At 39.8% G+C, this 12,900-nt stretch overlaps 1 protein-coding gene across 12 annotated transcripts in view; it reads right to left on the bottom strand.

Annotated features, from left to right (window-relative positions):
* The window catches only part of ENTPD1 (ectonucleoside triphosphate diphosphohydrolase 1), a 124,940-nt gene that overhangs the window by 5,590 nt on the left and 106,450 nt on the right, over positions 1 to 12,900 (bottom strand). For 11 of the 12 annotated variants that reach the window (XM_032607362.1, XM_032607366.1, XM_032607370.1 and 8 more), the window contains 2 exons: positions 12,674 to 12,811; positions 9,713 to 10,294 (listed from right to left, as the gene is read on the bottom strand). In XM_032607362.1, coding sequence (XP_032463253.1) covers positions 10,088 to 10,294; positions 12,674 to 12,811 — 345 coding nt within the window. In that variant the 3' untranslated portion in view covers positions 9,713 to 10,087. Of the gene's footprint in view, positions 1 to 9,712; positions 10,295 to 12,673; positions 12,812 to 12,900 lie in introns of those variants that run through there. The other variant, XM_032607371.1, reaches the window with a different exon arrangement.

Here is a 12,900-nt window from a genome sequence, read left to right as displayed (position 1 = left end):
GTAAAGTTAAAATGTGGCACATCCCTCCCAATTTAGGGGACATCACAACAAAATTGTGTTCTGCTGACTTGAATAATGGGAGACTTTGCTAATAACTTAGCATTTATCCTTCACTTACTGTTAGAATACTAAGGACTTATAGCATATTTTCCCCCACAGACCTGGGAAAAAGTCAAGACTTCTTAATGATCAGCACCCTCAAGTGATGTATAATCGTTCTCAATGGTGAAAAACTGAAAACATTTCCACTAAGATCAGGAATAAGACAAGGTTGCCCACTCTCACCACTATTATTCAACATAGTTTTGGAAGTTTTAGCTGCAGCAATCAGAGAAGAAAAAGATATAAAGGGAATCCAAATTGGAAAAGAAGAAGTAAAACTCACTGTTTGCAGATGACATGATACTATACGTAAAGAATCCTAAAGATTCTACCAGAAAAGTACTAGAGCTAATCAATGAATTTGGTAAAGTAGCAGGATACAAAATTAATGCACAGAAATCTCTTGCATTCCTATGCACTAATGATGAAAAATCTGAAAGAGAAATAAAGGAAACACTCCCATTTACCACTGCAACAAAAAGAATAAAATACCTAGGAATAAACCTACCTAAGGAGACAAAAGACCTGTATGCAGAAAACCAGAATACACTGATGAAAGAAATTAAAGATGATACAAACAGATGGAGAGATATACCACGTTCTTGGATTGGAAGAATCAATATATTGAAAATGACTATACTACCCAAAGCAATCTACAGATTCAATGCAATCCCTATCAAACCACCAATTCCATTTTTCACAGAACTAGAACAAAAAATTTCACAATTTGTATGGAAACACAAAAGACCCCAAATAGCCAAAGCAATTTTGAGAAAGAAAAATGGAGCTGGAGGAATCAGACTCCCTGACCTCAGACTATACTACAAAGCTACAGTAATCAAGACAGTATGGTACTGGCACAAAAACAAAAATATAGATCAGTGGAACAGGATAGAAAAACCAGAGATAAACCCACACACATATGGTCACCTTTTCTTTGATAAAGGAGGCAAGAATATACAATGGAGAAAAGACAGTCTCTTCAATAAGTGGTGCTTGGAAAACTGGACAGCTACATGCAAAAGAATGAAATTAGAACACTTCCTAACACCATACACAAAAATAAACTGAAAATGGATTAAAGACCTAAATGTAAGGCCAGACACTATAAAACTCTTAGAGGAAAACAGGCAGAACACTCTATGACATAAATCACAGCAAGATCCTTTTTGACCCATCTCCTAGAGAAATGGAAATAAAAACAAAAATAAACAAATGGGACCTAATGAAACTTAAAAGCTTTTGCACAGCAAAGGAAAACATAAGATGAAAAGACAGCCATCAGAATGGGAGAAAATATTTGCAAACGAAGCAACTGACAGAGGATTAATCTCCAAAATATACAAGCAGCTCATGCAGCTCAATATCAAAGAAACAAACAATCCAATCCAAAAATGGGAAGAAGACCTAAATAGACATTTCTCCAAAGAAAACAGATTGCCAACAAACACATAAAAGGATGCTCAACATCACTAATCATTAGAGAAATGCAAATCAAAACTACAGTGAGGTATCACCTCACACCAGTCAGAATGGCCATCATCAAAAAATCTACAAACAATAAATGCTGGAGAGGGTGTGGAGAAAAGGGAACGCTCTTGCACTGTTGGTGGGAATGTAAATTGCTACAGCCACTATGGAAAACAGTATGGAGGTTCCTTAAAAAACTAAAAATAGAACTACCATACGACCCAGCAATCCCACTATTGGGCATATACCCTGAGAAAACCATAATTCAAAAAGAGTCATGTACCACAATGTTCATTGCAGCACTGTTTACAGTAGCCAGGACATGGAAGCAACCTAATGTCCATTGATAGATGAATGGATAATGAAGATGTGGCACATATATTCAATGGAATATTAGCCATAAAAAGAAACAAAATTATTTGTAGTGAGGTGGATGGACCTATAGTCTGCCAAACAGAGTGAAGTAAGTCACAAAGAGAAAAACTAATACTGTATGCTAACACATATATATGGAATCTAAAAAAAAAAAAAAAAAAGGTTCTAATGAACCTAGGGGCAGGACAGGAATAAAGACACAGATGTAGAGAATGGACTTGAGGACACGGGGAGGGGAAAGGGTAAGCTGGGACGAAGTGAGAGAGTGGCATTGACATATATACACTACCAAATGTAAAAAGATAGCTAGTGGGAAGCAGCTGCATAGCACAGGGAGAACAGCTCGGTGCTTTGTGGCCAATTAGAGGGGTGGGATAGGGAGGGTGGGAGGGAGACACAAGAGCAAGGGGATATGGGGATATATGTATACATATAGCTGATTCACTTTGTTATACAGCAGAAACTAACACAGCATTGTAAAGCAATGATACTCCAATAAAGTTGTTTTAAAATAAAATGGCTCAAAGATATTCTGCTTAGGTGGAAAAAACCTAAAGGAAAATTTTAGATAGATTAAAAGAGACCTTGTTTTGAAGGGGGAGAAAAGCCAGATGACAGCAAAGACAGAATTCTTCCTGCCCTCTTCCTTTCAGCTTACCCAGCACTGGCAGGCCTAAGTAACACAGCATATTAGCAATTTGGATAAGAAGGGACTGTAGCAGGGAGAAAAACAGGGATCTTTTTAGAAACTATTGAATATTTACATTAAAAACGTGCTAGACTTATCCCACAAAGGTATATTTCAGTCGTACTAAAAGAGAGGTTTTAGGTTTAAACATACATGAAAAGCAAAAATTACAATTTAAAATAGGTGATTCATTAGCCTTCTTCAGCTTCTCAGTGTCAAAGGAATATTTTAGAAGAGACTGTCTATAAGTAACGTAATCCATTGATTTACTGCTATACCAGAATGATTCTGCTATTCTCTTTAACTTCATAATCTAAAAAATAAATAGGCAAGTGTAGCTGTGGTCCTGATTCTTCCTGCAGCCTGAAGAGGGGCCTATAAAATATGTCCCACCTCCTTTCATGCAAGATGCATCCTTCTATTAAGGACCTTAACCCTCTATGTACTTTACCATGTTGCACCATGCAATGATTCTGCCCACCTTCACCATCTGACTGTTGGTAAAAAAGTATACTTTACTCTTTTCCACGAAGTTTGAATCCTGTTTTATCTCTGATTATAATTAACACTTGTTTCTGCAAGATTAGCAAAATGATGACGATGAATTCTGTAATGGGCACATGGATGTGTATTGCATTATTCTACTTTGTGTTTGAAAATTCTCATAATAAAAAGTTAAAAATAACTTGTTTCTATTTAGACCTCTCTGTCCAGATGATAATCGAAGAATATATCCTTCAAATGGATTTAACTGCAGGAGACAGAGGAGATTCACACCATATTCTTCACAGGGACTTCCATCTTCATGCATATTCCTAAAAGGTGGTTCGGTTGACTAATGTAGAGGTAAAAATCCAAGAGGTACGGAATAGCGCAAAAAGTCATATTTTTAAGCTACTGATTATAAATATGTATGCCTGTATATTGATGAGCTTTAGAGAGAGCATTATGATTTACCATCAGAAAAAAGTTCAATTGGTATTGAGTAGTTCACTTTACCAACAGCCCACCATTTACCTATCTTTGCCCCTTTTTCATTGTTACTTGTCCAAAAATCATTTAATAGAAAATTTAAGTTGTATGTCAAAAGGCAACTTGTGTTATTACAAAATGAGCCATCTACATTTTTTGAAATATTTAAGAGTATTTATAAATATAAGGAAACTAACAGTGTGGAACATATATAATTGTTGCTTTTTCAAACTCAGAAATCTAATTTATTGAGGTTGTACTTTTAGTTACATATGCTAATGAATTGCATTTCTGGTTGTAAACTTCGTAAAAATAATTTCCTTATGATTCATTTTTTTTCATTTTACAAATAATTCTTGTGTGCATATGGCAAGAGATTGTAGCTTCTACCCAGCTGGCTAGACTACAAAATCACAGTATTTAAAACCCATCAGAACTCTTTCATCCTTGGTAGAGTGACAGCAAAGGAAAAAGCTATCAGAAACAAAAATAGTAAGAAACCAGCAGAAATTTTAAAGAATCTTTAAAGGTTGCATGTAGGCGTGCATTATGGATCACCTTCCAGCTCTTTCCCACAGGGTTCTACCAAGAGCACAGAGGCAGTAACTGAAGGCTAGGGGCAGGGTGAAGAGCTGGGAGAAATCCCTCTGAGGCACACCAGTTCTTCACTTGAGTGCCAGGCAGTGGCTCCCCAAAGGCAGAGGGCAGCACAAACAGAAAACTGAGGCACAGAAAACTGACAAAGGAAGAAACACTTGGGGGTTGTTGTGTAGCAGAGGGAGTAAGCTTTGTAAGTGGCAGTCGAGCTGGCCCACTGTGGAACAGGCTGCCAAATGAAGTATGGCAGTCAGGCAGTAGATGGCCACTTATCTGAGAGCCATTAGAAGGAACCCCATGGGGCTTCCCTGGTGGCGCAGTGGTTGCGAGTCCGCCTGCCGATGCAGGGGACGCGGGTTCGTGCCCCGGTCGGGGAGGATCCCACATGCCGCGGAGCGGCTGGGCCCGTGAGCCATGGCCGCTGGGCCTGCGCGTCCGGAGCCTGTGCTCCGCAACGGGAGAGGCCACAACAGTGAGAGGCCCGCGTACAGCATTAAAAAAAAAAAAAAAAAAAAAAAGAAGGAACCCCATGGAATGGGAAAGTAATCTAGATCTTTGGTACCCAAAGTTTGGTCCCCATACAGTTGTAGTGGCATTACCTGGCAGCTTGTTAGATATGTAGAACACCTCAGCCTCACCCCAGACCTACTGAATCATTTTTTATTAATTAAAATTAAGTAATTTTTACTTCAACAAGACCCTTGGGTAAGTCATATACACATTAAATTTTGATAAACATTACCTTTTAAGGTCCATTCTAATCCTTAAAATTCTACTTTAATAATATGTACAATCAATTCCCACGTAGTGAGCTCTATTGAAACTAAATGCATGGTCCAGAAGGGAAAGTTCAATGTGGGTAAAATCAAAGAGGGCTTCACTGGGGAGTCAGGAGTTGAGCTGGTCCTTACAAGCTGGAGGAAGAGGATGGTCATGTCAAGAGATAACATAAATAAGGATACTGATGCAGAAACAGTGGTATGGACCAGCCCATCTGGCAATGGACAGAGCGATTAACTAGGACTGTTACCTTAGTTCCTGCTAAAATACCCCTGAGCCCAACTTTTCAAAAAGGGATAGGTCACGTATCTTGTCCCCAAGAAGCTTAACCCAAATACTGAATAGAATGGTCTGAATGCTCTAATGGAGGCCCAGGTAAAGGGCTGTGATAGCACAGGGAAGAAGCAGTTTATTCTGACTTAGAGATTTGGAGAAGACTTCACTGAAGAAGGGTCATTTGAGCTGAGCCTTAAACGCAGAGTGGGGCAAAGGTGCTCCAAGTTGAGCAAATAACCTGAACAGCTCTGGGTAAAGAATCAGTCTACCTTGGCTAGAGTGTAAGGAACATCAGAGGGTAAAGTGGGATGTAAGCCTGGGAGAGCTTATAGGCATGGATCAAAGGGCCTGAATGTCTGTTGGAGAGTATGACCTTATTTCATAGGCAATAGAAAGTCACCAACAGTTTTAGTTGAGGAGCAATGTGATTAAGCCCACTTTTTATAAAGATTAATCTGGAAGTAATAGTTTGGAGACAAGATTACTGTTCCTGGTATCAGGTCTCTACTGGGGTGATAACAACAAGATTGTAAAGGGGAATCAAAATGAAAAATGCTGCAAAGGCAGAATGGGCAGGTCTTGGCCAGGACAGGCCCCTGTCACTTCAACATTGATAAAGTTGATTCTGATCTTGGTTACTAGAGGCAGTGGTGGCATTAATCATGATAAAATGCAGGAGGAGGAGCAGGTTTAGGAGGAAGGGTAGAGTTCAGTTTAAGTCATCCTAAATACATACTGTTGCCTGTCTGGCTCACATGACTTTCCTCCCCTCTCTTCTTAGAACTTCATTATAAGAAATGATGTTGTTTCTTAGGTGACTGTATCTCACTTCTCATTGACTAATCCATGTTCTCTGCTATTCATCATGCAAAAGGGATATAAAAATAAAAAGTCAACTCAGATGCTGATGACAGTGGTGCCATCATTATATCATCAATTTAAATTTAGAAATTAAATTACTTAAAATAGAGAAATGCAAAAAGTACAACAATGCTTTTACCACATGCACAGTCCTTAAATGCCACTTTTGAAAGAGAAGGCTTTTGGAGACATTCCTTTCCCTTTTATTAAAAAATCCATTATACCTGTGATAAAACCAATTATGTTCAGTTGTATTAGGTTCTTGTGTAAATAAAAACTTGGGTAGTTAACTATATACACTGTCCTAAACATATAAAGAAAATAAATAGATGGTCTCTTAGGAAATCTATCATTTTAGAATATGAGACTAATTTAGGAGCTGCCAGAGCACCTTGATTAAGGCCGTGAAAAAAAGTTGTAATTGATGATGTCACAGAAGAAATGACATTTTTTAAGAAGAATATTCTTTGGCAAGATAAGTAGATTTTAATTTGAAGAAAACGTACTTTATGTTTCAGTTAATGAGACTCTGTGGTAGATTGAATCGTTGTGCCCAATGTTTCACGAATTTTCTGTGTTAGAATTAGTTATTCATGTTCTTTGCCACATGACTCCGCCATTCCTCCCAGTATTTCTCCAGCTCCCTAATGTTAGGCTTAGTCATATGACTTATTTTGGTCAGTAGAATGTGGATGGAAGTGACAGGGGCCTGTCCTGGCCAAGGCCTGAAGAGGCATCCTGTATTTTCTCTCCCTTTCTTGTGCCCCTACCACTCATCATGGGAACATGGCTCAGGAAGCCACCAGACAAGGAGAGTGGGAGATATATGGAGCAGGCCTGAACCAGACCTACGACCGCAAGTAGATATACTAGCTGACTTGCAGACCCATGAACATGAAAAATCAATGTTTATTGTGGTAAGCCACTGAAATTTTGAGGTTGTTATAAGAAATTTTAAAAAATTATAAAACTAGCACAAACTGAAAGAAATACCTGGCTAGCATAGGCTAACTATGAGCAACTCATGTTCTAACCAGATAGCAACTATTAGACTCTGAATCAGAGAGGAATGAGACCAATTTCAGTGAAATTCAGCTCATCTTTCAAACTGACAATAAATGAGAATATATTTTAATAGTAACGTTACTATTATATGGTAAACTTTGCTCTGTGAGCTATTAAGAGACTAATCTTTATTTTAATATTCAAGTTTACATTTTGACCATAGAATATAAGCATCCAATTATCTTGTATTATCTTTGAATCCAGATTAAATTTCCCAAAGGTCTTTCATCAGGCATCTTGGCCTGAATAATAGGCATCTGTGTCTTCACAAAAAAGGCAACAAAACCTGAGGAGTAATGTGAAATTCTGAGCTGGGATGTTAAAAGCTTGTTAAGAATAATGTTAAACTTCATATATAATAAATAATAGCAAGAATGTTATAGCATCTATAGCTGTTTAAAGAAAATTCCCCCCCTCAAGAGAAAGACAAAGTGTTATTGCCTGTGTCCTTTTAGCTGTGAATGTACTTTTAGACGTGTGCTATTCAATATGGTAGCCACTAGCCACACGTGGCTATTGAGCACTTGAAATGGAGTCCTGGTTAGGATGTGCTGTAAGTGTAATATACACAACAGATTTCAAAAAATATTAAAATATATATATCATTAGTAACATATATTAATTACATCTTGAAATGGGTTCTAGGTACCTTCACCATAAGCATCTTTGCCATTGACATCTCTGCCACAAGCACTTCTGCAACAAACATTTTCGTCAAATAACTAATTGGCTGTAAGGCAAATTCCCTGTGAAAGATAAAATAACTGGTTGACAGTTTTTGGTTTGACAGTTTGGTTTCAACTGGTTGAAATAAGTTAGCATTTCTTCCAGTTGGCGACATTATTGATGGCTTTATCGAGCTGGCATATGACAGTGATTTGCCCCAAAAGTTGGCTCCTTATTTTGAAACACACTACAGTGGAGGAGAAAGAGACCAAGGCCCTGGAAGGTGCAGAGGTGAACTCACATTTCCCACACAACTTTGGAACATCTATCAATGGACACGTGACAATATGCCAAGAACAAACGACAACCGTGTAGAAGCTTTCAAAACACAACACAAAGCTCAGTTACAAAGATGCCTCTAAGTATTTGGAAACTTACATCGCTCTTTACGAAGGAAAAAATTTTAGCAAAAAAGAAAAAGTACGATGCAGAACGAGGAGACAAATCAATGAGCAAAAAAAAAAAAAAGTATAAAATGCTATGAATGGGCGCAGTGGTTGGGAGTCTGCCTGCCGATGCAGGGGACACGGGTTCGTGCCCCGGTCCGGGAGGATCCCACGTGCTGCGGAGCGGCTGGACCCGTGGGCCATGGCCGCTGGGCCTGCACGTCCGGAGCCTGTGCTCCGCGACGGGAGGGGGCACAGCAGTGAGAGGCCCGCGTACCACAAAAAAAAAAAAAAAAAAAAAAAGCTATGAATGAAAGACTTGGAAGACAAGTGCTTAGATACAACCCACAAAATAAATCAGTTATGTGCACAGTATTGCCATGAATCAACACACACTTTAAATGTACTCAAATATTTTATATTTCACAATAAGTCTTGAATTTTGTTATTCGTTTCATTATGTCCTTTTAATTATCCCTCTTTGATTTTCCATTATTTTATCTTTTATGGCAAAATTGCTTTCGAGCCAATTATTTGCAGTGAAATGTTTGTGGCAAAAATGTCTACGACAAAGATGCTTAAAGCAAAAGTACCTAGAACCGGCAGCAAAACTTGCAGATGTGGTTCCTTGCACATTTTGTTGTGTAAATACCATGACAACAAAAAAGGCATGCCACTCTTCACTGATGCAACTCTTGCACTAAATTAAACCCTGGGACAGTAAGATATGGCATGGCTTTAAAACTCAGTGAGCATCTTTGTGGTGCAACTGGTTAGCAATGCTTGGCTAAATGGAAAGGTTGATGATTCAAGCCTACCACAGGATGGTCTTATCCCCAGCCAATAATTTCTTAGTGATGAAAATATTCTGGAATTAGATATTGGTGACAGTGGCACAACATTGTGAATGTACTAAATGCCACTAAATTGTATATGTCATAATGGTGAATTTTAGGTTATATGCGTTTTACTGCAATAAAAACAAAACCCCAATAGATGTGTTGGAGGATGCACTTTCCTGACCTTGTGCTGTAACTGTATTTTTCTTCCTGACATGTGTACACCTACCAGATAATACGCCCTGATATTTGAATGCCTATGTATATGTACAGCAGCTTTTTAAATAATCTCTGGTCTGGGTGTCCCACTCTAGCATTTTGGCATCACCCAGGAATATGTGACTTACCCACATCCCTCTTTTGTCTTGGATTAACTATTGGATTAACTGCACATCCCATAAATTCCTTTGTAGGACTCTTTCGCCCTAGCACGTACTTGCCTAGACTAGAAAATTCTCCCATGCAAAGGGCAGACTGGGCATGGGATATATGTCTGTCTTCTCCAAAGGCATTGGATGGCTTTCTTAATAAACGGGAAACAGGAGAGAGAAAGGGTGTGTAAGACCACAACTGAATCAGTTCCCAAGATTCTTCTTTTAGCCAGGGCAATTTCCCAGCACAGGACTCAGGACTCTCAGTTCTTCTGGATAAAGTCAATATTGTTCTTTTATAAAGCAACTATCATGAAAGGAGGCAGGTCTTCAAGAGCTACACAAGCACAGAGTACAAAAGAGAAAGGGGGGGGGAGTTTGGAGAGGCTCACAAAAGAGACAATGTCTGCCAGGAAGTTCTTGAGGCAGTGGGTGGTAAATACCTCCCATGGAAAGGCTTCAGCAAAAGCCAAGGAAGCTTCATGCTGGTCAAGACTGGCCTTGAACACCACTGTGGAGGAAAGTGCTCCCTGGGCAAGTTTTCTTCTCACTCCAGCCAGCAGATTTCAGCTGTTCCTGCTATACCATGTCTTTCCAGAAATACGAAGGCTTGTGAAAGATAAATATGCCTATTACGACCACTATGACCAGGATCAGGGAGAAGAGGACCATGAGGAAGACATATGTGGAGTGGGAGAGAGGTGTGGACAATGGCTCTTCAGATGGGATCATGTTGGTCAGGTTCAGCATGTAGCCCAAAGTCCACCCGACGCTGGTGCTCCGGACCTGCAAACAGTGGGGAAAGTCTGTTGTTTCTGGTCCGAGGATTAAATGAGCTTTCATGCAACCCTATCCATAACACTGAGCACCCAGGAAGTGAGAGCACCATGTTCAGTTCTCTAAATGGATTACTTTTATATTCTGAATTGGGAAGATGGCTGTGGGGAAAATGGAGCAGGAGCAAGTGATTAAGAAGAGGAGTGTGGGGCCTCACTACTAAATTCCCCCAATTCAGAGAGGAATTTGGGGAATGACGGCTCAGTTCTCCTGCCTAGAAGAACTTAATTTAAATTAGGCCTGTGGAAATTTGCATTCTTCTTTTGCTGTTTGTGTGAATGTGGGTGGCTGGGGTAGGGAAGGGGGTGTGGATGACAGGAAGCGGGTAAAGGGTGAGAGAATAATGACCGTCCCTGGCCTTGTGTATCAATGTCAGGCCCAGGAATCTCATCCATATGAAACCAGGACTTCTTTTATGATTCAACTAGGGAAAAATTGGGGAATAATCCCAGCAAGTCAGTCTTACTTGACAAGATGAAAGACTGCATATGCATGAGAAAGGATTATTCTTAAATAAAAAAACATTCTCCAACCCTGCCATCTTCCTAGGAATATTTTCAAGTCACCTCAAAATGTATTGAAATACAGGTAGTCTATGAATAACAAAGAATTGTGGAAATGTTTCTATTACATGAGTTGTATGTGGTCATGGTAGGAAAATCATGAAGTACAGATAATACTAAAAAAGAAAATAAAAACCACCTCTACTTCATCATTCAGAAGTCGCTGCTATTATCATTTTGTGACATATCCTACCAGTCCTCTCTGTGCATGTTTTTCACATAAAAAATGGAATTAAATTGTATGTAGAATTATTCACTTAACAATTCCTTGTAAACATCATCCCATGTCTCTTAAGGGATTTCTGCAACATCATCACTGACATGAACTGCCTTGTATGTTCATTTTTACTCACTTTGTTCAATTATTTATCAAGCCTAGAAATGGAGCAACTGGACAAAATGATGTACATGTTTTAAGGCTCCTAGCTCATGTTGCCAAAACAGTCTTTCCAAAGGTTATGCCAGTTTACATTCCAACCAATACCATGTGGAATGCTCCTCTCCCCTAAACCTTTACCAGTACTGGGAATTAATAATTTGTAAAAAGGCCCATGTCCCTTTATGGGGAATGGAACCATATCTGACTGCCTGTGTCAAGGAAGCCTCCAGAGTTAGAGGAGTTATCACTTAAGGTTTAGAAATAACGGATCATAGATTGGAGTTCAAAGAATATAAATCACTAGGTAAATTTGACATAGACATATCTCTCTAACAGACAAACTGTGATGGAACGGAAGGAAGACTGGGATGTTAAAACAAGGAAAAGATTTTAATTAGCAAAGTCAATATTGATAAGAGTGTGATGAAACTAGTATCTTTAAGGCTACTACAGCCCTCTGCTGCCTCAATGCTTTGTTTTGCTTGAAGTCACCATATTTAATAAAGGGATAAATTGTTATTGCCATTAGTGGATATGGGTTTAAAAGGTAGAGAAGGGCTTCCCTGGTGGCGCAGTGGTTGAGAGTCCGCCTGCCGATGCAGGGGACACGGGTTCGTGCCCCGGTCTGGGAAGATCCCACATGCCGCGGAGCGGCTGGGCCCGTGAGCCATGGCCGCTGAGCCTGCGCGTCCGGAGCCTGTCCTCCGCAACGGGAGAGGCCACAACAGTGAGAGGCCCGCGTAACGCATAAAAAAAAAAAAAAAAAAAAAGGTAGAGAAACACTGCTCTTGATATTTTTCATCAAGCGTGAGTGTGCCCATGAGTCTTGCTGCCGATGTAAATGTTGCTCTATGCCTGGAGGTAATGCTATTGTAATGCAAAGCTATGGGCTTGCTTCTTTAAGGCTCATGCTAAGCCTGGCTTCTAAGCAAAGGCCCCCATTCACAGCCACTCATCTCATTCTTCACAGCGAGCTTTCAGATTGGTGAGTCTTGAAGCTACAATCAACAAGGCTTTAACCCCTTGTGACAAACCATGATCATCCCTTCTGGATTCACGAAGGGGCCTCTGAGATGGATGTTGAAGTCAGCACGCAGAATCACTGGCTGTTGAAATACTGCTACATTACTTTACTATCTCATTTTTTGTTTTATAAGGGGTTAGTCACTGTACTGTGAGCAGAAAGGCGAGGCTGAGAATGCAAGTACCCCTCCTTAGGATATCCACAACTGGCTGGTCAACATTATCAGGAGATGCCATCTTGGGTTAGAGGTGAAGTGGTAGGACAGGACATCAGGCCAAAATTAAATCAGGTTGACTCCTACCTCTTTTAAGCCCAAAGCTGCTTCAGTCACTACCACCCAACCTCCCCACAGCCTAACAAACCTTGCCCATGAAGTGAATATCCTTCCAGGACTCAGCTGTAAAATGATAGCCATTCAGAAGAAGAGCGAGGATGTAGGTGCCAGAAAAGCAGTATTCACTCAGGTACTTCTCCTTCACTTCACCAAAATACATCTGCAGCTGGAAGTGAAGTGAAGAAAACATCACTGGACAACAACAGGCACTTCTCCATAGCCCTCATGCTCGCTATTAGAGCTGATCAAGAGAGG

This window comes from Phocoena sinus, chromosome 16, assembly GCF_008692025.1.
Source record: "Phocoena sinus isolate mPhoSin1 chromosome 16, mPhoSin1.pri, whole genome shotgun sequence".
NCBI lineage: Eukaryota > Metazoa > Chordata > Mammalia > Artiodactyla > Phocoenidae > Phocoena > Phocoena sinus.
The sequence above is the reverse complement of the archived record's forward strand: the minus strand, read 5'-3'. Positions and strand labels throughout refer to the sequence as shown.